Raw genomic sequence first — 27,282 nt, forward strand, 5'->3', positions numbered from 1 at the left:
ATTTGCTGATGGCACAAAGATTGGGGGGTGTTGTCGATAATGTGGAGGGTTGTCAGAGGTTACAGCGATATATTGATAGGAAGAAAACTGGGCTAAGAGCTGGCAGATGGCGTTCAACCCAAATAAGTGTGAGGTGGTTCATTTTGTTAGGTCAAATATGATGACAGAAGGAAGGATTAATGGTAAGACTCTTGGCAGTGTGGACGATCAGAGGGGTCTTGGGGTCCGAGTCCATTGGACACTCAAAGCTGCTACGCAGGTTGACTCTGTGGTTAAGGAGGCGTACGGTGCTTTGGACTTCCGTGGGAATGAGTTTCGGAGCCGAGAAGTAATGCTGCAGCTATTGTGGACCCTGATCAGACCCCACTTGGAGTAATTTGCTAAATTCTGATCACCTCTCTGGAGGAAGGATATGAAAACCACAGAAAGTGTGCAGAGAGTATAAGCAAGGATGTTCCCTGTATTTGGGAGCATGACTAATGAGAATACGTTGAGTGAAGTCGGACTTTTCTCGTTGGAGTGACGGAGGATGAAAGGACACCTGATAGAGGTGTACAGGATGATGAGAGGCATTGATCCGAGGAGATATCAGGAGTAAGATTTTTTTTAGGCAGAGTAGTGAGTGCGTGGAATGGGCTTCCAGCGTCGGTGGTTGAAGCGTAAACGATAGGGTCTTCTAAGAGTCACCTGGATAGGTACATGGAGCTTAGAAAAATCGAGGGCTATGGGTAAGCCTAGGTAGTTCTAAGGTAAGGAGATGTTCAACACAGCTTTGTGGGCCGAAGGGCCAGTATTGTGTTGCAGGTTTTCTATGTTTCTAAGGTGCTGCACGTGAGGCTGCTTAACAAGATCACAGCTCATGGAATTACGGGAAAGATACTTGTATGGATCGAAGATTGTCTGACTGACAAGGGAGAAAGAGTCAGAATAATGTGGGCAATTCTGTTTTGCTGTCGGTAACTAATGGTGTTCCATAGCGGTGGGTATTGAGACGGCATCTTTTCATTTTAAATCTGAACGATATGGATGAAGGAATTGATACCTTGGTGAAGAGCTTTGCAGTTGATACAAAGATAGGTATGGGAAATGTACTTTAGAGCAAAGCAGAAGTCTGCAGACGGACTTTGATAAGTTTGGAGAACAGGCAACGAAGTAGCAGATGAAATACAGTGTATTCAAGTGTACGGTGATGTACAAATGGTAGAAGGAATAAGGATGTAGAAAAAAAATAAATGGGAGAAAATTCAAAAAAACAGAGGTGCGTAGGTATTTGGGAGTCCTTGAGTAGAAGTCCCTATAGGTTTGCTTGCAGATTGAGTTGATTAAGGATGACAACTGTAATGCTAGCAGATAAGAGCAAGGATGTGATACTGTCGCTTTATAACGCGCTGATCAGATCACTCTTGGTGTATTGTGAGCAGTTTCCGTCCTCTTATCGGAGAAAAAGATCTGCTTGTACTGGAGCGGTTCCGGAGAAGGCTCATGAGAGTGATTCCAGGAATGAAAGGGTTAACGTATGAGAGGCGTTAGATGGCTTTGACCCTGTACTCGTTAGTCTGGAACAAAGAGAGAGATCTCATTGAAACCTATTAAATATGGAAAGGCCTCGACAGAGTGGCTGTGAAGAAGATTCACCCCACACACTGTGAGGCTGGGACCAGAGGCTACCGGCTCAATACACAGGTCATCCACTGAGCGCAGAGATGAGGAGGAATTTCTGTAGTCAGGGAGTGGGAAATCTTTGGAATTCATTACCACGGACGGAGTAGAGGCCAAGTCATTGAGTGTATTTTAAATGGATGTTCAAAGATTATGTGGAGAAGGCAGGAGAATGGGGTAGAGAGGGATAATCAATTGGATACAAGGGAATGGCAGAGCAGACTCGAATGTGTGAGCAGCCTCTGTCTCATATCTCATGGTCTATGGTCTGAAGAAGAGGCTATTGAGGTAGCATTAGGGTTAGATTATTGTTAGGGTATCCACGCCGGGATTATTGTATTCAGTTTTGGTCGTTCTGCTTTCGGAGTGAGGCCGTCAAGCTGGAATGAGTGCAGAGATTTACGAGATTACTGCCGTTACTGGAAGGACTGAGTCCTGGAGAAATGGGGAATGTGTGCTATCCTTTTCCCCACTTTTGTGAAAACAACAACCAGACGGCACTGGTTTAAGGTCAGAGAGGAATGGGTTACTAGGGATCCCAGGGGAAAATTATTAATCCACGTTCCCTTCCGGTTCATTGTTTAACTAACACTCGCAGATTGGAGGAGCAACACCTCATATTACATCCGGGTAGTTTACAACCCGATGGCTTGAACTCGATATCTTTAACCTTATCTCCACCTTTCCTTTTCTTCAACCCACACGCCCGTCTCCTCCTTTCTGTCTCCCACTTCTGTCTTCTCCACTGCTGATCGTCACCCTCTGGTTCCTCTTTTACTTCCATTTTTTTTCCCATTGTCCACTCTCCTATCCTATCAGATTCCTTCTTTTCAGAGCAAACACAAGGAAATCTGCAGATACTGGAAATTCAAACAACAACACTCACTTTCACTCTTATCTGGCTTCACCGATCATCTACCAGCTTGGACTCTTTCCACTCCCCACATCATCTTATTCCGGCTTCTCCCCACTTCCAGACCCGATGAAGGGTCTCGGCAGGAAATCTCTGTTTTGCTTTATCCCCTCTATAGAAGCTACCTGACCTACTGACTTCCTCCAACATTTTGTGTTTGTTACTCTGCATATCCAACATCTGCAGAATCTCATCGGGACAGAGTGCAGAATGCAGAGGCTACATCGGGTATCATTAATGTCGAGGAGGCCACACCTGGAAAACTGGAAACAGCAGATGACCCCAACAGGCACGATGTTGAAAAGTTGCCTCATATGGAAGGACTGTTCGCGACCCTGACTAGTGAGAAGAGTGGTTTGGGGCAGGTCTGGCATTTCAATCAGTTGCTGTTGGCTTCCAGCCCCCACATTCCTCCTTATCGCTGTAAACCTCTCCCTTTTGTGGACAACACTTATCCTGTGCCCGAGCACCGATTGCAACCTGGGTGTCTCGCTTTGGTGTACCGGCCCACATTACCTCCGACAGAGGCGCCCAGTTCACCTCCAGCCTGTGGTCAGCTATAGCCAGCCGTTTGGGCACATAGCTGCACCACACAACTGCCTACCACTCACAGTCGAACGGAGTAGTGGAGCGTTTCCACCGGCACCTGAAGTCGGCTCTCATGGCCCGCCTCAAAGGGCCGAACTGGGTGGACGAGCTTCCCTGGGTCCTTCTCGGAATCCGCACAGCGCCCAAAGAGGATCTGCACACCTCGTCGGCCGACTTGGTGTATGGCGCACCCTTGGTCGTCCCAGGAGAGTTCATACCAGCCCCAAGAGGGCAAGAGGAAGAACCCGCAGCAGTCCTGGACAGGCTAAGTGAAAGGCTCGGTAACCTGGCCCCCATACGCACTTCACAGCATGGGCAGAACCCGACCTGCGTTCCCAAAGACATGCAGAACTGTAAGTTTGTGTTTGTACGACGGGGCGGACACCGGACACCGCTACAACGGCCCTACGAGGGGCCGTTTACGGTGATCAGAAACAACGGGTCTACGTTCGTGCTGGGCATTGAGGGGAGAGAGGAGGTTTTCACAGTGGACCGACTCAAACCGGCTCAAGTGTACTTGGCGCAGCCGGTCGAGATTCAGGCACCGCGGCGCAGAGGCAGACCTCCCAGACTGAGAACACTGGGGGGTTTATCGCCAGTTCTGAGGGGGTGGGGGATTATGTGGCGACCAACTTACCAGCGCACTCGAACCGGCTCACAAAGTGGCGCGCCGGCATTGAGGACGGACCCAAAATGGGCGCCAGGCCTTCTTCACCAGCAAGGGGAAAAGCCCGCGCGCGGGACAGGTCCCTGAATATGCGCACGGGCAGGGCGAGAACAAGAAGGCTTCAAAGCAAGGCCGAGAAGTTTGAATAAATTTATTTTGCAAATTCAACTCACCGACTGCGTGTCGTTAATCCCGCGCTATGTGTAGCACACCGCTACAATTTGTCATTTTGAAGCTCTAAAAGATGGAAATAAAAAAAATTAAAAGTAATCTTGCTTAAAATATTAAAGAAACGTGTCATCTTTAATTTTTTGTCTTTTGGATATCAGGTCATCTTTTACTCGCTTAGCTGTTCACAGTGACACACATTTTGACTAGGGGTGCCCCAATTTCTGCATGCCACGGTATTTTGGTTATTTTTGCGCTGAAATTTATTCCTGCCGCATTTTCTTCCTTTCACATTTCCCCCAACAAGTCATTCTCCGAAATCACATGTACTGTGAATCATTTGTGAATGATTCTCTGATTCGTGCGTCTCCATCCATTTCACCGTTTCAAAATACATATATTTTAATATTTTAAACATGTGAAATTCCGCACATGATGTAATCCAAAGAAACACACTAAACGCTGGAGAAACTCAGTAGGTCAGGCGGCATCTGTGGACATGAATAAACAGTTGACGATTATTCCATCATCGACCCGAGACCTTTCGTCACGTCTGGCAAGTAAGCGGGGAGACGCCAGAATAAATGGCGTAGGGAGGGAAAAGAAGAAGCGAAATGCGTATAAAAGACAAATCGCTGGAGCGGAAGCAATCTGGTAAGTGAGGACAGTGGAGAACAGGGAAGACGGAGCAGGACGGGGACGACGTGTGAGGTGATAGACGGGTGAGAATAAACATGAGGCCAGAGCGGTGAATAGAAGTAGAGAGGAGGAGGAGGGATGTTTTTAACCGACATTCATGACATCAGATTGTTGCTCCTACGTCTTGAGTTTATCCTCACCGATGGCATAAGAATAATCCATAGACCTGCTGGAGCGATGGTGCTCGACGAAATGACGCCGTCTCCTAGTTTATTTTCCTCCTCACGATGTCGTTAGAGAAGGCCAGAAACATAGAAAAGTAGTTGGAATATCAGTGGATTAAACATTCATGTGTGGTGAAATAACGTTAGCCGAGCGCAAGTATTCCACAGTCCGAGTACCTGAACCCTGTGGCTATGTTTGTTCTCCAATGCACTGGAGACATCATTGTGAACACTGAAAGTGCAGTAGCCGAGGTCGGCAGGTATGCAACTAAACTGCTGTGTCAATCTCTTCTATCAGATTTAACCGGAGAAATTCAACACATTTCGCTATGGTACTCTAGTCAGACCAATATTATATACCATTCCATCATGATTTTTGCAGTCAGCGAAGGTAGGTATTCGGAATGTATTGAACACTACGTTATCAATCTGCCTAACTGCCTCCAATGATGTTTGAACTTCAATTTCCTTGTTTTTGTCTACATCAGCCCTCTAGAGAGCCTGATCACTCATTATGAATATCCCGGCCCTACTCAATCATGGAAGGTAATCGACACATACCTCAAAACTGACCCTCGTCTTCCCTTCAATGGTCGTCTGGCAAACTGATCAATTTCTTTCTAAAACTGACGAAGGAATCACTTGCTACTACATAGTCCTGTCAAAACCACGGATTCGGCAGTGCAGTTAGGACAATTGCGATTGCGAATTTGCACGTGTCATCTAAATATTACTTATTCGTCATTGTATTTAACATCATACTTGCCATCGTAGTACCTGTCCAGACTTGGACAGAGCATAGCAACGTTTCGCTGCCGTTTTGCATTGGCCTTCCCTGAGATATTGGACTTACAAATCAACTCCTTTTGAGAGCTTCAGTTAACGGCCCTCTTTGGCCCAGCGTTTATTGTTTATTTTCCCTTTAAACGCCAACTCACATTTTTAAAAATATTTTTAGATGGTGGTTAAACGTACTGCTTCCGTAGGTTGCATAATGATTCCTAATGTTTTTTTTGTAGTTTTTTTCTCTCAGTTAGATGAGGTTCTTTTTTCCATTCTTTTTATATATATATATATTTCATTTTTATTAATTATGATTAGTTTTTTTTCTTCAGCTCTATTAATTGTATACATATTGATTTGTTGATATTTTGTATTACTCTATAGGTGTGGAAGATTATGTATGAATAAAAAGATTCTAAAAATGAAAATACTTTCCCTTTAACGCTGTTCATATTAAAGTCTGTGGAATCTCGACCTGCTTCAGTGTCTCTCACTCCGCACTTGGGCGATATCCGAACGTGGTAACAAGTCTCTCTAGACACAGTGAACGTTTTTTCTCACGTGCAATCCAGTTCAGACAATTTAATGCACAACTACATCAAGATTGATAATTTAGTGATCGAAACCGGCTTCAAAGATTACCGGGAGACGGCCAGGGAATGGGGTTGCGGAGGGGTAAAAAGGATCAGTCATGATGGAATGGCGGAGCAGGATTGATGGGCCAAGTAGCCTAATTCTGCCCCTACATTTTGTGGTCTTATCGTTACTCGTCCTGCCAGAGAGCTTCCACTGCAGAAAAGGCGGTCATGGGCCGACATATCGGACCGGGAATAGAGACAGGAATTGAAGAATTTAGTCACTGGGAAATTGTGCTTTATTTTGTGGCTGGAGCTCAGGTGATCGACGAACCCTCAATTCTTCTGAAGAAGAGACGCGACCAGAAATATCGACTGCTTATTCATGCCCAGTTGCTGACCTGTTGAGGCCTTCCAGCATTTTGTGTAGGCTGCTATTAATTTAATTAACGGGTTCAATACGTTCAGTACCTTTGTAAGTCTGGATGCTATATTAGTTTAAAACTCTTCACTATATTAACTTACAAACATCATATTATTTTTAAAATATTTCTATTGCAGGATCTATAGCTGAGATAATTTCCAGCGTGAAACTGAGCTTCCCAATAGCAGGAGATCATTGATCGATGATGAAAAATTCTGTGGAGCTTAGTAATGGACAAGATCAAAGATAGTAATCATGAAACCGAGAGGTGAGACTGAGAGTGTTGCGCAACAACATTCACTGAATTCTCGCATCGTCATTTCTTCGCCTTTGAGATTTTGCAATTTCGTGTCAAGCTATCCATACATGATTACAACTGGAATTTTACTTGAATTACATCATGTTTATTTTTTATCCCAGCTGTCGGAAGACACTTCAGTCTTGTGTAGTATTTAATATTCAGCGTGCTGGATCGGGTATAAATGAATGACCGTGGAGATTCATCAGCTCAGTGTTTCTTCAGAGAGATCGTGGGCAGCTGGAAGACAGACTGAATCTCACACAGAATACGTGAAACATTTTACCGTGTGAGAAAGATATATTACATGCTCATTGCCGTTATTGGTGTTCCTGGTAAGAACACAGGTGAACTAACATTTGCAGGTCTGTGTGAGTGGTCTTTGGACTCGTTCAGTTACCGACAGCGTTGTGATGCCGGTGTATCAGTCAGTGCGGTGCATACTGCTGAGAAAACTCTACGCTCGGTCAGAAGTGCCCTTGCAGTTTAATCAGTTGCCTAGGCTGAAACTAAGCTCGCAATTGAAACGGATGTACAGTGAAGATGGGGGAGATGGATTCATGTTGTGAAATCATGGCAGGCAGTTTTGACTTTTCAATGCAAAGGCGTTCTCAGAGTAAACTCGGATACTGCAGCGGGCTCGGAGCCTTTTCGGGGTCCTTGGTGTTATTCCATTTCTACAGTGCAACATATTTTAAATTCACGAAATTGCTGCAGGTTTACAGGCGATGCTGGAAGCGGATCGCCGGTGAGATTCAGACGAGAGCGGCAGACAGCACTTGTGAGTTAGTATCCGAACCATCGGGAGTTTTGAAAATTGATATAATGGGCTGTGTGCAGTTTCGTGAACCAAGGTTTGCTTCCATACCATGATTGAAGAGGGGGTTGAGAAAACACAGAGACGCACGATGGGGATCAGACCAGATAAGCTTCATGCCATACTCCGCTCTGGAACAATGAGCATCAATGTATTTAGAATAATGATGCAGTGGCTTACAGTAATCCCAGGGGGAAAAAAAACCCAACAACAACAAATGTTTTGAAGGACCTATATTAGTCTCCCTTGGAAATCGGATGTTTTGAGCACTAAAGTCCAGAATACCCGAAACATTCGGCGGGTCAGGCAAAATCTTAAAAAGCGAAATTTAAAAATTTCTGATCGGTTACCTTAACAAAGTGTGAAGGAACAGCGGCCAAGCGCAGTTGCAGAATTTAAAACAAGGGAGCCAAGCGAAGCTCCTGGACGAAATAGGCAAACGGAAGTTGAGGAGGCGTCGAAGACAAAAGAACGGGAGAAATAAATTAAATCATGGGCTGATCGTACTCTTCCAGGCCTCCCAATCCCTTGCCTTCGATTGATTTCAACGAGGTCACCCCTAATTCTGCTGAGGTCCGGTGAATAGATACCCAGTGCCAACAGACTCTCTTCATGTGACAATCCGTTCAGTTTCAGTGCTAAGGGCACAGACACAGATAAGAACGTCCCTTTAGAACAGGGATGAGGAGGACATTCTGCAGCGGGTATAAAGCATCTGTGGAATTCATTGTCATGGCTCGTTGTGGAGCCCATCTTATTGGGTTTATTTAAAGCGGAGGGTGACAGGTTCTTGATTAGTAAGGTTGTCAAAGGTGACGAGAAAACGCTAGGAGAATTGCGTTGAGAGTGATAATGTATCTGTCATGATGGAATGGCGGAGAAACATCGATGAGCCGAATAGTATAATCTGTTTCTATGTCTTGTGGCATTGTGGCCAAGTTCGGTTACGAACTAATGGTGAATATTGTTTTTAATGACTCACATACCAACCTGTCTGGCGTATCTGGGACAAAAGGCGGTGGCTCGGAAGTGATTGCTTCAAAGATGGTCTCCCAGATAAACATGGCGCGACGAAGATGGGAGTCGAACCCACGCGTGCAGCGCACAATGGATTAGCAGTCAATTGCCTTAACCGCTCAGCCACTTCTTGCTCTTGTGATTGGAGCTTCTGAATCTCTTCAGAGCATTACAGACTCTGCTTCTGATTCACACATTTGTTTTCAGATTCTATGTCGATTTCCTTTGCTCTCTGTGATTACTAGAATTCATGGACGTGGATAGGGAAAGTGTAGAGAGATTTGTGCCAACCACAGGAAACTTGGAAATACCTAATGCAGGTACCTTCGGCGCTATGGACATGCTGTGGCAAAAGGCTCCATTCCGTGCTCCGCAACTCGGAGAACCCGTGACTGTTTTCTGTTGTACAATGAGATGAATCTATGTTGAATTAAATAAAATTTCAGTAGCTTTGTTGTCATATTGCTCGTTTTCAAGTGAACAGATGTTAAGGGAATTTGCCACCTGGCTCTAGAATGACGACTTTCCATGTATTGGACAAATGCAATAACTCGATAGATACTGCATTACAGACACGCTGAAGGGCACCTCCGGCTGTGCGCAGCCGCAGATCCGAACACCCAATGCTTACACGACACAAACACAAGGCTGTTCGGTTCTGGATTACCGAACCAATGGCTGAAATATCAAAAAGAAATCGAGTTCACTCTATCAATAATGTATTAAATGTGGTGGACCATATTCAATAATCCCAGTCCTAGAATATAACGCGACCGTAAAAGACTGTGGTGTGGGCATTTTACAATTCCTTTCTGTGTGACAGAAAGAGAATATTGAATTTAAATGTACAGTCTAAAGCAGGAATGAATGGAGAGATATTAAGAACAATGATCGAATGTTCACCTGGGATAACAACACTGCATACCAGTACTTTTAGTTCGGTCAGGAAACCATTCTACACGTGGAAACTCCTGGCAGCAGTCAGCATGTTCCCCATTTTTTCCATTGGAATTTCCCACAGAATGCGGCCGTGTGGCCTAATGGATAAGGCGTCTGACTTCGGTGCTTGAATCGAAGTCATCATAAGATTGCAGGTTCGAGTCCTGTCACAGTCGTTTTGCCAAATTGGTGATTTTGGTTCCTTTCTGTCTCTCATTCTGCAACATGGTTGTCTCAGTTCCGCGTGGGGATTAATCGAAGTATACCACCTCAGTGGAAAATGTAATGCCACGTCATTGTTATACGCATCACATAATATTATACGTCTAGTCTGTGAGGTATTTCTGCAAACACTTTCATAAACAATTCACTGGAGCTTCTCAGATTTTCGGGTGGAGCTGCTGCTGGGACGGTAAGTTTATTTCACATTCAGCTCTGTCTCCGAGCACACCTTTTCGGCGAGAATTCCCCACCCAGTACCGACGGTACATTCTCCTGTGTCCAACCCTCCACCTATTCTTGGACTCAGCGCGCTGTTTCTCTGCCTGCTCTGGGTATCTTCATCACTAATTGCCGACGGGGCATCTCCGCCTCAACATCAGGAATACTCACTTCAAATCGAACCTTACCCGGTGTGAATGCACCTCCCCTCCAATCTGCCAACATCAGTGTCAAAGTTACAATCGATCCCACTGTCAAAGTGGTTGCTGTTGTAGATTGGCGGTCTGACCTCTGCGTCGGTGAGAGCAGGTGGTAATAGATGGTAACAGGACCTAGTTGAGTCATTACCTGTTCAGGTAAACACATTGGAAAGTTGATACCAACTCAGTGGAGACAAGTAAACCCCAACGTTGAAGTTAGGGGTTCTCTGTGCACGTGGATGTTGTCTGCTCATAGCGTGTTGAAGGGCGTGCCGATGTAGAGTGCAGTCAGCTAAATCTCTTTGCCGTGCTGCCCACTCAATCCGAGCAGGAACCAGGCCCGATCTGTTCTCAGGAGTGCTCAGCGCGAATTCCGCCAGTTCGCCTCGAGACGGCAGTATTTCCGCTAGCATCTCCTTTCCCTACATGTCACAGGAAGCTACGGCTTTGTCGGTCACTGGACCGATGGAAATTTACACTGGGGTATGGGATTCATTATTGAACATGCTGTGGTTCTGACGATACCGGAGATATAATGAAAAAAGAAAAATAAAAGGGAAGAAGAGTTTAGATAGATAGATAGATAGATAGATAGATAGATAGATAGATAGATAGATAGATAGATAGATAGATAGATAGATAGATACTTTATTCATCCCCATGGGGAAATTCAACTTTTTTTCCAATGTCCCATACACTTGTAATCGGTAGGAGGTGAAGGTCAGGAGCTGCGTTCGCCGAAGGTTCTGTTGCCGTGCTCTGTCACTCCCGGATTCTAAACTAGTTTTATTCTACCTGCTGCCATGTTCTCTGATGAGCGCCAATTCTATAGTGTCAAGATGGAAAACACTGCGACTGCCTCCGGGAAGAACTTTGATATTATGTTGATCAATTAATGGAATAATTGACAGAAACGGACATTTCTTTACACTGATGAACTGTTGCTTGAACTTGGTCTTCGTTACCACGTAAATAAAAGTGTTTGTGCAGCAACTTAATGTCAGCAGCATCTCTCCGGAGTTGGTCTGTGCGTTAGATGTGGGAATCCCAGGATATCTCCTGCGTTCCTAATATACACATCTGCTCCAGGGTGGGGAGCAGGTGGTCGCAGTGATCTGGTCTCTGGCACTCTGGTAGCATGGAAGAACGGAGAGATGAAGAGGACTGCGGTGGTGATGGAAGATGAAATAGTCAGAGGAACAGAGGCTAGATTCTGTCGACTCGACAGTGGCACCTGGACGGTATGTTTCTCCGAGGCACAAGGGTCAGGGAAATCTCTGATCGCTCCACGGCATTCTCACGGGGGAGTGTGAGCAACCAGAAGCCGAGATACATCTGACCACCGATAACATACACGGGGAAATAAGGAGACACTGAAGAGAGATTTTATGGAGCGAGACAGAAAATGGACAAACAGGACATTCAATGTAGTTATATCTAGACCACTGCCTGTGCACTCGCCAGTGAAGGTAAGGATAGGATGATCTGACAGGTGCATGTGTGGCTGAAGAACTGGTGTAGGAGGGAGGGTTGGATTATCGGGACCTTTATTTTTAGGGAGACATCTGTGGAGGCCGGGCTATTTGATATATAAAAGGCAGAAATTGATAGATACTTGATTAATCGGGGCATGAAGGGTTACGAGAAGACAAGATTGGGCTGAGAGAGATCTGAGCAGACTCGATGATCCAACTGGCTTAGAGCTTTTTTCGGATATGTTACGGTCTTATTGTCTAAAACAGAGCTAGACCGGAAGGGTCAGTTGGGAGATAACCCGACAGGACGCCTCTGATCACAGAGTGTCAGCAGAGCATGGAAACCGGAGGGATTCGGCGAAAGGTATTTGACGGGGAGGGAGCAGAACAATCTTCACGCTTGAGCGCGACACGGGGTCATTTGTTCGGTGAGACGGGTGCATACTTAAATGATGGAGGAGCTGTGGGCGATGGGGTCCGGCATAGGAGAGGAGCTGAGACATGGGAGGATTAACCATGGTTATACAGATTGCCAGCGCTAATTTTAGGGGCCGTTTGGCCTCCTGTGCTTTGCTCTGCTGCGAATACCGGAACAACCACAGGGTCGGTCCATTGCAGTTCGCAGGCAGCCTGTGTGCTCCGCGTCCCTCACTGTGTTAACGAGATGGGTGGACAGTCAATCTCCCAGAAGTGCTACTCCTCCCTGAACTCTCAGTGATCAACCCTCCGACGCTCCACCCATTCCTCAGGGGGCCACTGCGCAGGATCGGAAAGGCTACAGAAAGTTGCAGTCTCAGCTAAATTGTTGTCGGGCATTGTCCTCTCTCGCTGCAAATGCATCTTCGACAGCCGATGATCAGAGATAGGGCATCGATCACTAAGGATCTCCCTCACCCAGGACACGCACTCTTCTCATTGCTACCGTCAAGAGGGAGTTAACGGTGCCTGAGCACCCACATTCAACAGTTTCTTACCCTCCGCCATCAAATTTCTGAATAGAAAATGAGTCCATATATACGCCCACATAATTTCCCTCCCTTTATGAACTAAGTATACATTGAAAAATACGTAATTAATATTAATATATATTTCTCAATGTAATTTATTCTTTTATAACTTTGTATTTTCTGTCAGTGCCATAAGACAACAAATGTCTAGATATGCGCCAGTGATATTAAACCTGATTCTCACATCCCCACCGTCAAACACACGGCGCTCCGTCCCGGGACCCTCGGTCATAAGACTCTCCGAACTCATTCACATCCCCAGCCCCCCATCACTTCCACAGTCACGCCCAGCCACAGCTCCCTTCTCAGATCTGTTACTGATTACGTCTCCGAGCTCCTCGTCCACCCCAATCCTTTCTCTCTAAACAATTATCACCCCCTCCGAAAGCAATATCGCCTCCAACGGTATCCACACCACGCCCCTCCCTGGCCCGTCATCGAATGTCCCCTCTCCACACGCTGATTCTAAATATATCACTGTTCTCTGATTCTCACACCTCCCATTCCAGATGTCACTGTCTCTCTGCAAGATACCGTTATGGGCTTGGTGCTTCGCCCCGAGTAGATTGACAGCCGTGCGAAAGGATGGAGGTGGTTAAGAGGGGGAATGTTGTGGGTATGGCGTCTGTCCAGTGATAGCTGGTAAGTCTGGCATTACCCCACGGACAGGTTATCCTCCTGTGCTCCGACTATCCGAGCCATCAACTCAGACCTATCTAACCTCACGGCATGTGATACCAATATGGTGGGAGAGACCATTTGGCCTGTAGGTCCACGTTAGTAATGTGACTGCTCGCATTTTCCCTGACGGTGTACCGCTCCGGTTCCACACGACCCTCCCCGCACCCCAGGGGGCGTCACTATCAGCTGACAGTTTTCCACAGAGTGGCTCAGTGTTGGAAGGGAAGAGGGGTGAGCTGTTAGTGTGGGTGGGTCAGCATGCTGTTTTCACTGCCCAAGGAGCTGGTTATTCCCGGTGGGGCTGAATGTACCTTCCCAATGAACAGTCGGATTTGACAGCATCGAGCGTTTGACAAGAGATGCAGACCAAGTTAATGCAAACAGCGTTGGCTTTATTGATTCATGCAGTTAATTTGGGAAATGGTTATACCACCGCGGGACAGATGTCAGAAAGGCAGTGTGGTCAGTAGTGAGCTCCGAGAAGGAGCTGCCACATGCTGTGGAAAAAGAAATATTAGAACCCCTGCTACCATCAGAGTACACGAGAGTGTTTACAGTTACATCAACACAGGAAGTGGATCATATCAAACATCCGCCGGCTGTTCTGCCCAGTATTTACGCAGCTCTGGTGCCGAAAACCCGTGCGGTCCGACAAAAGTGGCCCGTGTCTCTTGACTTTCCGCCGTGCACTCGCATAAGAGACACAGACATCCACTCGAACCTCAAACGTCAGTCTGGGATTCCTCGCGGTTTTGGACGTGTTCACTATCGTACTGTTACGCCGGGAATGAAAGAGATCCTAGGAAACGTCCAATCTGTCTGGTAATCGTGACAAATCGAACCAGGCCGACAAAGTAATATCATTTCTGGGCCACATCGCATACAAAGGTCAGATAGTCCTGTGTCAGCCGAAGGACCACAGTTGTCAACGTTACAGAACTGGGCTCCGAATACAGCCACCCTGCGGCCCTTGTGAGAGTAGGTGATGATCCCACACGGGTTGGTCACGGGAATTCGATGTCTGGCATTACCCCACGTGTGAACAGGCCAGTGCTGAGATTACTGAGTGGCGGTGTTGGGAGTGAATTAACAGTGGAGAGCATGTAGAAAGCGGCGTTTAACAGGAAGCAAGCGGAGGATCCAAAGCGTCCTCGTTGGCCTCACGTGGCCGGGCAGTCGAATCCGCCGGTGGAAACGAACCATATCTCCTGACTGAAAGATATAACAGAGAGTTGAGGGGAATCTTCCTGAGTGTGGAAGAGCAGTCCCTTTACTGAAGGTATTGTTCTCTTCATCATTAAACCGGTCCCCCTCCAAAGAAAAAAAAACAGCGGCGTCACAGTAGCAACGGGTGACTTATTGCTAGAATTTTCTAAGCTAGAAACTCCCGTGTCTGTTGTCTGACTTCCTACGCCCATGGGATTCTTTGTTTCCGCCCTCACAAGCAAAATCATATCCCTTCAATATTGTAGTGACCACAGGTGCACACAATCCTGCAGGTGAAGTCTAATCAACATGATGAACAGTTGTAAGGTGACCTCCCAACTCTGGGTGCCAATGATTTTACAGCTGCAGGGCAACAGGTCAGATATCTTCACCATCTCTCTGTCTGTGTCTCCAATCCCACCGATCCACCTACATTTATCCAGAGGGATACATTGTATGTCACCTTTCAGCTATCTTACAATTTGGGACCGTGTCAGACCTCTTGTTTACCTGTTCAAAACAACTGATCAAATTTATGGATCGTGATTTTCCTTCTACAAAGACACCCTGGCTATGCCTAATCACTCCATCCTTTCCAAATAGAGGTGGATCCTGTATCCCAAAACCCGCTTCGGTAACTACTTCGCCTCATGAACTGGAGGGAAATCTTGCAGACAGGTTTGATAGAGGTGGCGGGGAACGGAAACATAATTCGGGAGGGGAATGGGATATGTCAGAGGAAAAAAACAGTGGCGTATTGGGACATTGTGAGGAAGGAGAGGCGGTGAACCTACAAACAGTAGGTTGGATTGTACTGCGCCTATTTTAATGCGAGAAGTGTGGGAACAAGGGAGCTGTATTTCGAGAGCAGCTCAGTACATGGAACTACGGAGTTATGGACATAACTGAGGCTTTGTTATCACAAGGGCAGGAATCGCTTCTGGATGTTCCAGTGCTTCTATGTTTCAAACGGGACTGGGGGAAAAGTGCAAGAGTCGGGTAATCTCACAGCAGCACAAATGGAGGAGTCGTGATCGGATCATTCAGTGAGTCAATGTGAATGGAGGCAGAATCCGGAAGAGTAGATATGCTATTGGAAGTATGAAGTAGACGGACCAGTTAAATAGCCAAATAACGACTGAGGAACAATTCAGGAGATTGATTTTGGAAATATGTAAGCATAAAGACGTTTATTATTGTGACATTAACTTCCCTTATATTGACTGGAACCTCCTTAGAGAAAAAGGTTTAGATTGGCAGAATCTGTTCGAGGAACACATAAGTGATTTCGACTCATTAGTGGCAGTACATCTGAAGGAAACGCCATATTAGACCAATGAACCAGGTCACCTGGCCATAACAGACCAATGAACCAGGTCACCTGCCATATTTCCCGATGTGATACTGCCAGACCTCCTATCACAGACAGTGACCACAACTCCTATTCTTTACCCTGGCATTGAATGAGGATAGGAAGAGACGGTATTATAAATCAGTTGATTGGTGGGAGAGCGAATTACGATGCTATTAGTCAGGAAGTTGAAAACGTAAATTGGGAAGAGATATACACAGGGTAATGCACAACTGAACTGTGGATTTTTTTTTTAAGGAAGAGCTAGCATGTTCTCCTGGATAGGTTTGTCCCATTGAGACAGGGTCGGCGATGGTAGAGTAAAGGAGTCATGGTTGATAAGAGATAGTCCAGAGAGAGGAAGAAGCAGACTTAAGATTTTGGAAGCAGGGATCAGAGAGGTTTCAAATGAACTACAAGTTAGCCAGGCAGGAGCTTAGAAACCCAAAGGCCATTTACACCGATGTGAAGATCAGACGGATGAATGCGTAGGACCGATCAGGAATAACAGAGGAAATATGCGCCTGAGGTCAGCCCAGATAGTGAAGGTCCTTAATGTATATTTTCTTTCAGCGTTCACAATTGAGAGAGAATTTTTCAAATGTGAGTATGATGTAGAAGAGGCTGATATGCTTGAACATATCGATGTTTTGAAGGAGGATGAGCTGAGATTTTCGAGAACATTAGGGTACATAAATTCCTATTGCTGGAGGGTCTGTATCCCAGTTTTCTACAGGAAGGGACGGAAGATACTGCTGCGCCTTTGGTAATGACCTTTCTGTGTCATCTGGCTATTGCAATAGTATCAGAGGATTGGACGTTGCCAGCTGTTATTCCTTTGACCAAGGAAAGAAACAGGGAAAACTCTGGGAATTACAGACCAGTAGGCCCAACGTACGTGCGGTCAAACTGTTGGAGGATATATTTCGTCAGTATCTCTGGACAGTTGAAGAACCATAGTCTGATCACGGCTGTGAGAGGGGCAGGACATGTCCCAGGAACGGAATCAATTTCTTAATTATTAGACAAAGCACACTGATGAAGAATTTAGGAAAACTTTCTCAGCGATGGGCGGCAGACAAACGTGGCTACTGTAGATAGAACTAGCTTACCCACAGAAAACAGAGTGTGGTAGCAGGTGGAGGATATTTCGCTTGGAGGTCGGTGACCAGTGGTGTTCCGCAGAAATCTGTTCGGGAAGCGGGTGATTAGGCTGTTCCATTTCCAGATGACATTTCGGGATAGTGTGGATTGTGATGTAGGTTACAACAGGGCAATGAGGAATGCAAAGTTGGGCTGAGAATTGGCAAACTCTGAGCTCAATGTGGAAAAGTGTGAAGTGATACACTTTGCAAAGTCGAATTTGAATGCAAGATGCAGGGTTTATGACAGGTTCATTATCAGTGTGCAAGAACAGAGTCATCTTTAGTTTCACGCTCATAGACTCATCAAAGTTGACACGCAAGTTGACCAGGTTGTTATGAAACTGTATGTGATGTTGGCCTCAGTCGTCGAGGGGTTGAGTTCAAAGCCGCGAGTAATGTTGCCGCTCATTTAAACTTGGGATATTGTGTTCAATTCTGGTCGCCTCATTACAGGAAGTATGTACAGCTTTCGAAGCTGAAAAACTGAGATTTACCAGTATGTCGCCTAGACGAGAGGGATATTCATATGAGGATAGTTTTAGCGAGCTATGGCTTTTCCTTTTAGAGCGAAGTGGGTGAAAGGCGACTGCATAGGGTTGTACAAGATAAACGGCATAGATCATGTGGATGGCCAAAGACATTTTTCCCAGTGTGGAAATAACTACCAAGAGATATAATTTTAAACAGGAGGAGGAGTATAGGAAACTGATACAGGACTTTGTGATGTGGTGCATCTCAAACTACCTGCGTCTCAATATCACCAAGACCAAGGAGATAGTGGTGGACTTTAGGAGATCTAGGCCTCATATGGAGCCAGTGATCATTAATCGAGAATGTGTGGAGCAGGTTAAGACCTACAAGTATCTGGGAGTACAGTTAGACGAGAAGCTAGACTGGACTGCCAACACAGATGCCTTGTGCAGGAAGGCACAGAGTCGACTGTACTTCCTTAGAAGGTTGGCGTCATTCAATGTCTGCAGTGAGATGCTGAAGATGTTCTATAGGTCAGTTGTGGAGAGCGCCCTCTTCTTTGTGGTGGCGTGTTGGGGAGGCAACATTAAGAAGAGGGACGCCTCACGTCTTAATAAGCTGGTAAGGAAGGTGGACTCTGTCGTGGGCAAAGTACTGGAGAGTATAATATCGGTAGCTGAGCGAAGGGCGCTGAGTAGGCTACGGTCAATTATGGAAAACCCTGAACATCCTCTACATAGTACCATCCAGAGACAGAGAAGCAGTTTCAGCGACAGGTTCCTATCGATGCAATGCTCCTCAGACAGGATGAAGAGGTCAATACTCCCCAATGCCTTTAGGCTTTACAATTCAACCGCCAGGAGTAAGATATGTTAAAGTGCCGGGGTTGATTGTATTTAATGTATTTAAGTAAACTACTTAAGAACTTTTTAAAAGCTATTATTAATGCTTTTTGAGAGAGTGATTTAGATGCATATCATATTTTTACTGAGTTAAGTATTGTTGTAATTAGTTTTGCTACAACAAGTGTATGGGACATTGGAAAAAATGTTGAATTTCCCCATGGGGATGAATAAAGTATCTATCTATCTATCTATCTATCTATTTAGACGGAGGTACAGGGGCTGCCTGGCGTATGTATTTGCACATAATGGTGGGTGTCTGGAACGCGGTGTCAGGAGTCCGGTAAGAGACATATCTATCAGGTACATTTAAGAAACTCTTAGACAAATGGATGATAGAAAAAAAAAAGACGGCTCTGTAGGAACGAAGGTCTTGAGTCGGCAACAATCAAGGATAAAGGGCGAGCATAGAGGTCTAGTGTTCTATATTTTCTGTTCCTGACCGACCGTCAGCATGAGCACCCAAATGATACCGCAGCGTCTCTGATTCATTAACTGACCCGATCACAGTCACAACATTCCCCTGTACTTACCCATGCAGCAAACTACTGAACGCCACTCGCTCCCTAATCGTGGATGTGGAAAAAACAAATAAAGAATTAGAGACCGCACATCAACCATTTAACTGTGACCAACTCTTCCCTTATCACTGCCACCCGACGCCTGAACCCTCCCAAAGATGCTCAGTGGCAGCACCGGGATACCAGCCTACCTTCCTTCTGGGCACACTGACCCCTGAGGAGTCAACATCAAGTTCAACAATCCCACCAAATTCCTTCCCTCTTGATGCCAGAACCGGAGAGTTCTCTGGAACACTGACCGAGCATCTCTGTGAAATCTCCTTTCACACCGTTTCACCCCTCGGAGGAGCAGTGTGATAAGCGAGCCTTCTATCTGACAGCGCCAGAGCGTTCCCACCATTCCGTAGGGACGGACACCCATCCGATACTGCAGCGGCTCTGGTTCATTTACCGCCCCACTCGCACACAGAACATTCCACATCCATTTACACTCTTTTACCTAAAGCTACAGACCTGTTTCAAGGACAAGATGAAGGTATAAAATTAACGAGAGACTCTCCGCTCAACGATAGATGTAGTTTTGAAGAATGAGTTGGAAAATCATGGACCATTGAACGGCCTGGTTAGAGTAGCTGGAGAGAGGACATTTCCTATGGGGGATTGGGGATTGGAGCAGAGTGCTTAGCCTAAGAGTGGATGAAGAATTCCTTTTGCTAGAACATTGAAGATAGAATAGTACAGAACAGTGCAGGCCCTTCGGCCGCAATGTTGTTGTCGACTCTTAAACCCTGCCTCCCATATAACCCCGACCTTAATAGAACATGCTGTAGTACAGCACAGCACATGAGGATCAGAAGATGCTGAATTTGAAGAATTCATTGCCATGGATGTGGAGGCCATGTTTGTGATTTTATTTAAGCAGGAGTTTGATGGGCTTTTGATTCGTAAAGGTAACAAAGTACAGAGATTAAAACAGGAGAAATGAGGCGAGCGGGATAACAAATGAGGCAAGATAATATGGTGGAGAGTCTCGATGGGCCGAATGGTTCAATACTTCTCCCACATCTCATGATCTTATCGAAAACTAATTATAAATCATCCGTGTACCACTACCTGCTGATGAGATTTTTGAATCATTATTGAGGGTGAAACTTTGGAGTATCTTGTGATAAAACAGTCTCAGGCCAGCAGTGTTTTGTACAGGGGAGATCTTGACTGAGAAATCTGTCCGGAAAATTTGAAAAGCTTAAGAATTTATTGCAGGGTTCTGTAATCAAACCGTGTTCGGGCATTCACTTTTAGATTCGACCACCGCTGTTCAAACGGTCTCTTCCCTATGGAAGAGCAGCGTGAGGAGAGGGACATCACCTCCGGACAGTTTCCACCCCTCTGTCGGCGTGAGCGCCCTAATGATAAATTCCCTCTGATTTGTTTTTCGCCTCGTTCACTGAGACAATGTTCCACATGCACGTACTCGCCAATTCCGAGCCTTTGGCCGCTGATTGTTTTTTGGTGCCAGAATCTGAAGAAGCCTCAGTGGTGTGCAGCGAGGTGAACCCAGAGACGTGGTTCACTGCTCGCTCAGCAGGACGTACACAATGCCGCCTCGCACAACACGGAGATTCATGGTGCCTTCATGCGAGGTGCTGTCTTTAGATGGGACTGTGATAATGGTCTGAATCTAACATTACATAATGTAATTTTGCAGGAAGGCGGGACAACGATGCGGGCTACCTGTGTCTGGGCGTACAAAACGGGACACTGCATGGTGGCTTTGCTTTACACATTCCGTTGGCTCGGAAGACCAGCAATTATATTCAGATTTTTTTCTCGGGAAGAGAGGCTGGTGGCTAACCTGGGTGAAATTTTGTGTTTCATTTTCCGGTGCTGTATCTACATGGGGTTTAAGACGTTTGCTATTGGTGACGTGGTGGGAGTGATGGATTCACCCTCGGAGTAAGTGTTCCTTACACCACGTGAGTGTTGTTGTCGTCTATGGAGACATTCTGCTGTCATTGGATTTCGGGAAACTGTGGGTTCAGATGAGGAAGCTGTGCGCATGATATGTTGGCTCCGGAAACATGGTGACACCTGCGGGCTGTCCCCAGCACATTCTCGAAAAGTGTCGAATAGGCTGCCGGGTAATCTTCCTTCTAGAAAACACTTGAGGGAGAAGATCCTCAGCCCTTTGGCCACTGATCACACAAAAGAGCAAATAAACCTGTCGCTTTATGACCTACCCCAAGCAGGAATACACAAAGAAGTTGGAATTGTTGACATGAACATTCTGCTCCGTGAGTGTGCGGTTGAAATCACCTGCGTCGGTAAAGAGAAACCCACGGATAAACCTGGCGAACACATCCATCATTGGGAAACGAGTGATGAACAGCTGAAAGATGCAAACACCGTAAAATGGGAACAGGGAATTTCCGATTCACCAGCCCCCCTCTCTCGATCCTGTTCTTCCATTCAATCAGGTGTCAGTTCATATCTGAGATCATTTTGCAGTTCCACTCGCCGCCCAGCTTCCGGACCCGCGATATTTTCCCCTGCAGTCTCTACACCTCCTGTCCCTTTAATATCCAGCGACATAAACAATTGGTTGGAAACACACCCACCATGGCTAACTGTTCAGATTCACTTACATTGATGTATCATAAACTTCCTCACCTTCTTTCAGACCGGCCTGTCGTTTCCTCAAAGAATACCTACACATTTGTTAGGCATGATTTCCCGTTAAGTTCAGCATGCTATGCTAGTCCTTTTGTACCGTGTGCATTTAATTACCCCCAAAACTCTTCCTTCATAATCGACACCAACAGCGTCTTGAAGTGCTGAATCCATACCCTCCTGGAAAACAACCATCAGACGGTTCTACAGGACTCATTCCTGAACACCTGCCCATCTAAAGATTGGGGGGGGGGGGATTGGTTGGCCACAATACAACGTATTGTCAGCTTTCATCTGGTACTCACTCGTGGGTTGGTTGGTGTTGGAGGATTGTCCCAGAGCTCTTCGGGAAGCATCAGGTAGATTGCAAGCACTCTAATCCCGGACAGTGAAACGAGAAGTTGTCCAGTCAATTGGATCTTCATCCCTAAGAGTGTTGTAGAATATTATATTACTTCATACATTTCCTTGGAAACACTAATATACTTAAGCGTTAGTTTCAATTTAAAACACTACGTTCTGCGATGTTGAGACGACATTAGAACCTATTTTAAGATCAATCTGAATCCTCACTCCCACACAGACCTCCATATGCTTATCGAGGAGTTTCCTAAGTGATCCATTGTGTCTGCCTCTGACAGCACCCCGGGAAATACACCACACGCCTTCTCAATAACCATGTCAATTTCTGCTGCAGGTTTAATGTATCTATGGTGTGGATCCCAAATTTCCTTCTGCAAGCTAACTTCACTGTTGTCGGGCTTGAACAACACCTGTCATTTGACAGCCCACCGTCATATCCTGTCATTGTTCTATTGCAGCCTACAGCAATCCTCTACATTATCTCCAAGTCAGCAAAGCTTCTTGTCATCTGCAAGCTTAATATCGCAACTTACACTGCCTCACCCAGTTCATTCTTAGTCATGGAGTCATCGAGTCATAGAAAGAGAACAGCGCAGAAGTGGCCATTCGGCCTATCTGCTCCGTGCTGAATGTGTTCAATTGCCTGCTATCATCGAGTAGCAATGTGACCTTAACCCTTTATACCTCTCCATTCTATGTAAGTATCCAAACTTCGCTTAAACTTTGAAGACAAGCTCGCATGCACCACTTCTGCTGCCAGGTCAATAAACATTGCGATAACCTTTGAGTGAAGGTGGATCCCATCAAACTTTTCACCTTTCACCCTTAACCTCTGCTTGTATTCCCACCTAACCTCAGTGGAAAATGCCTGAATGGTTCAACTTATCTACACCCATCATAATTTTTAAACTTTTATGAAATTTCCTCTAAATATTCTCTATGCCAGGGTTTAAAGTCCTAACTAATTCAATATTCCCTTATAGCTACGGTCCTCAAGACCCAGGAATTCCCTTAAAATTTCTTCTGTCTTCTTTGAAACTTGTTTATGTCTCAGTTTCAGCAACTCAAACATAACTCCCCATCTCATTTACTCAATACTTCCATTTATTAAGACCAACGTACAAATATCTTTCATTACTACCAAATCAACCTGTGACGCTACTTTCAATCAATTATTGACCTGCACTCCCAGATCCCTTTATTTTGCAGCACTCCTCAGTACCCTGTCTTTCACTGTTTAAGATCTACCGTGGTTGGTCTGGCCGAAGTGAAAAACCTTGCACTTGACTGAATTAAATTCCATCTGCTGTTTTAAACACAATTTTCCAGCTCGCTCAAATCCCGCTGTAGGCCATGACAGTATTCCTCACTGTCTACAACATTCCCGATCTTAGTGTGCCTCCTGAATTTTACTAATCGAGTGAACCACATTATCATTCAGATCCCTTAGATAGATGGCAAAATATAACGGACACGGCATCAATCCCTACGGCTCTCTACTAGTCACAGGTCTCCAGCCAGAGAGGCGACAATGTACTTCGCTTCTCCGCAAAGCCAGTGTCTAATTCAAATTACTACCTAATATTGAATGCATCAAAACTTCTTAGCCAAATGCCCACGCGGGCCCTTCTCAATTGGAATACTGAAATCCATGTATACAATGTACATAGCCTTGCTTTCATCAGCTTTAGTGGTAATGGCCTCGATGTCAAAACAAATACTTAAGCATCCAGTATCCATTATCATTTGAATACCTTCAACTAATTTTACCACTATTAATACTGATAGTTTCCTGCTTTATGATGACAGCAATAACATAACCTATACTCCAGTCCTCCAGATCATCTGCTACTGCTGACTATCTCTTCTAACACGCCGGTAATGTTTCCACTTGCATCCCTAAGTTGCGACAGGGCAACGCACACGTCCTCCTCTGTGAAGATGTTGCCGCTTTGCCTCTGTGCTCTTGACTCTGCAGCCATCTGCTGACTAAATACAGATGAAAAAGAGAATTCATTTATGACCTCCCCACTTCTCTTGACTCCACACATGGAATAACAATAAGATTTTTTTCCAGAGGACTAAGCTTCGTCCTTTACAATGCTTTTACCCTTAACATATATGTAGTATCCCCGGTCATTCCCCTTTACTTGTCTGTTGAGAAAACTCATGCCTTCCATTGGCGCTCCTGATTCCTTTTTAAGTGTTCCATTGCATTAAGGTCATTCCATAAATACATATGTTTTTCCTACTTGCTTATATGTGATATACATCTCCAGTTGTTCTTACCCAGTGACTCCACATCACTAGATAGCCACGGTTTTCTACACTTGCCATCTTTACCTTTTACTTACAAGTATTGCACTCTCATAATGACAATTTTCAAAGCATCCAACTTATCAAATACATATGTGTCTGAAACAGCCTGTCCCAGTTAACAGTCGGCATATTCTTGCTGATTCCATCAAAATTAGGATGATTAAAGAGGAAGTACTGGCGCATTTAAGGAATATAAAAGTGGATAAATCTCCAGTTCCTGGCAGGATATTACCTAGGACCAGGAGGGAAGTTCATGCAGAAATAGCAGGGGCTCTAACAGAAATATTTGAAATGTCATTAGAAACGGGGATGGTGCCGAAGGATTGGCGTGTTTCTCAAGTGGTTCCATTTTTTATAAAGGGTTCTAAGAGTAAACCTAGCAATTATAGTCCTGTCAGTTTGACGTCAGTGGTGGGTAAATTAATAGAACGTATTCTTAGAGATGGTAAATATAATTACCTGGATAGACAGGGTCTAATTAGGAACAGTCAGCATGGATTTGTGCGTGAAAGGTCATGTTTGACAAAACTTATTGATTTTTTTTGAAGAGGTTACGAGGAAGGTTGACGAAGGTAAACCAGTGGATGTTGTCTATATGGACTTGAGTAAGCCCTTTGACAAGGATCCGCATGGAAGGTGAGTTAGGAAGGTTCAATCGTTAGGGATTAATATTGAAGTAGTAAAATGGATTCAACAGTGGCTGGATGGGAGATGCCAGAGAATAGTGGTGGATAACTGTTTGTCAGGTTGGAGGCCGGTGACTAGTGGTGTGCCTCAGGGATCTGTACTAGATCAAAAGTTGTTTGTCATATACGTTAATGATCTGGATGATGGGGTGGTAAATTGGATTAGTAAGTATGCAGATGATACTAAAGTAGGTGGTGTTGTGGATAATGAAGTAGGTTTTCAAAGCTTGCAGAATTTAGGCCAGTTAGAAGAGTGGGCTGAAAGATGGCAGATGGAGTTTAATGCTGAGAAGGGTGAGGTTCTACATTTTGGTAGGAATAATCAAAATAGGACAGACATGGTAAATGGTAGGGCATTGAAGAATGCAGTAGAACAGAATGATCTAGGAATAATGGTGCATAGTACCCTGAAGGTGGAATCTCATGTGGATAGGGTGGTGAAGAAAGCTTATTGTATGCTGGCCTTTATAAATCAGAGCATTGAGTATAGGATTTGGGATGTAATGTTAAAATTGTACAAGGCATTGGTAAGGCCGAATTTGTAGTATTGTGTACAGTTCTGGTCACTGAATTATAGGAAACATATCAACAAAATAGAGAGAGTACAGAGAAGATTTACTAGAATGTTGCCTGGGTTTCAGCACCTAAGTTACAGGGAAAGTTTGAACAAGTTAGGTCTTTATTCTTTGCAGCGTAGCAGGTTGAGGGGGTACTTGATAGAGGTAATTAAAATTATGAGGGGGATAGATAGAGTTGACGTGGATAAACTTTTTACATTTCGAGTAGGGGAGGTTCAAACAACAGGACATGAGGAGAGTTAGGGGGCAAACGTTTAAGCGTAACACGAGGGAGAATTTCTTTACTCAGAGGGTGTTAGCTATGTGGAATGAGTTTCCAGTAGAAGTGGTAGAGGCAGGTTGGGTATTATCATTTAAAGTACAATTGGATAGGTATATGGACAGGAAAGGAATGGAGGGTTACGGACTGAGTGCGGGGCAGTGGTACTAGGTGGTAATAAGCGTTCGGCACGGACTAGAAGGGCCGAGGTGGCCTGTTTCTGTGCTGTAATTGCTATATGGTTATACAGTTAAAATTGTGCATTCTCCTACCTTCTGAATTCTCCAGGCTGAAATAGTAGTGCAGGGGTACCATATCCACTACAGCAACATGGAACTTGCTGGCGTTTATTCCAACCCAGACTGATTCTTTGTAACGGCGGAACTGTTGACAGAGGATGGAGTTCTTACTGTAAGGAGTTGTATGAAGAGTTTGGTGATGTGCGTTTCGGGATGGAGGAGCAAGGATAGTATGCGACGAGGCAGAACAATGAGAGTATAGCAACAGATAGAATATCATGGCACAAGTAAGGGCTTAAAGTGGCACCAGTACGTCTGAACAATTACACTCGGTCCTCTGCACAAGCATCAATAGTCCCTTAATCGACGGAAGCTACCCTGGCAAGGCGGCAGCCTGCTGTTACAACCAACGTAGAGTTTTATAACACTCGCAAATGTGTTCAATTCCCCGCCATCCACATCATCATTCTCGGTTGTAAAGAATTCTCCGTTCTCCCTGTGATCTTGTGGGTTTCCTCCGGGTACTCTCGTGCCCTCCCATCATACAAGGACGCATTGTCATGGATAGTCATTTGTGGGCAAGATATGTTGGCACCCGAAGCGTGCCGATTCTTCCGAACTACCGTAGCACATCCTCAGAATGTTTTGGACGCAAATGAAAATGACGGATTTACTGTATGTAACAATGTACCTGTGTCAAATCAAACATAGAACGGAGAACATAGAGAAGTAGAGGAACAGGCATTTCGGCCTACAGTACTGTGCAGGGTCAATTAAATTGGTAATCGACTGGCAAATCAAAGTAATTCCCTCTCTCTTCACATTGCCCAGACCCTACCATTTTCCTTCATTTGCCTATCTGAACACCTCAGAAAAATCTCTAATGTATCTGTCTCCACCAACATGAAAGGGATGAAAGGGTTAACATGTGAGACAGGTCCGACTGCTCTTGGGCTGTATTCCCTGGAGTTCAGGAGTATGAAGGGAGATCTCGTAGAAATATTTAGAATGTTAAAAGGCCAGAACAGAGAAGATATGGCAAAGTTATTTCCCTCGA

General features: G+C 45.2%; 1 protein-coding gene across 3 annotated transcripts in view; it reads right to left on the reverse strand.

The window, feature by feature from the left end:
• Nucleotides 1–13,886: 13,886 nt before the first annotated feature.
• Nucleotides 13,887–27,282, reverse strand: part of LOC140722043 (uncharacterized) — a 69,941-nt gene continuing 56,545 nt past the window's right edge. For all 3 annotated transcript variants that reach the window (XM_073036855.1, XM_073036854.1, XM_073036853.1), the window contains 5 exons: nt 26,259–26,370; nt 22,087–22,208; nt 21,352–21,500; nt 19,124–19,156; nt 13,887–14,727 (listed from right to left, as the gene is read on the reverse strand). In XM_073036855.1, coding sequence (XP_072892956.1) covers nt 14,676–14,727; nt 19,124–19,156; nt 21,352–21,500; nt 22,087–22,208; nt 26,259–26,370 — 468 coding nt within the window. In that variant the 3' untranslated portion in view covers nt 13,887–14,675. The remainder of the gene's footprint in view (nt 14,728–19,123; nt 19,157–21,351; nt 21,501–22,086; nt 22,209–26,258; nt 26,371–27,282) is intronic.

This window comes from Hemitrygon akajei, unplaced genomic scaffold (genome assembly GCF_048418815.1).
Source record: "Hemitrygon akajei unplaced genomic scaffold, sHemAka1.3 Scf000068, whole genome shotgun sequence".
Taxonomy (NCBI): Eukaryota; Metazoa; Chordata; class Chondrichthyes; order Myliobatiformes; family Dasyatidae; genus Hemitrygon; species Hemitrygon akajei.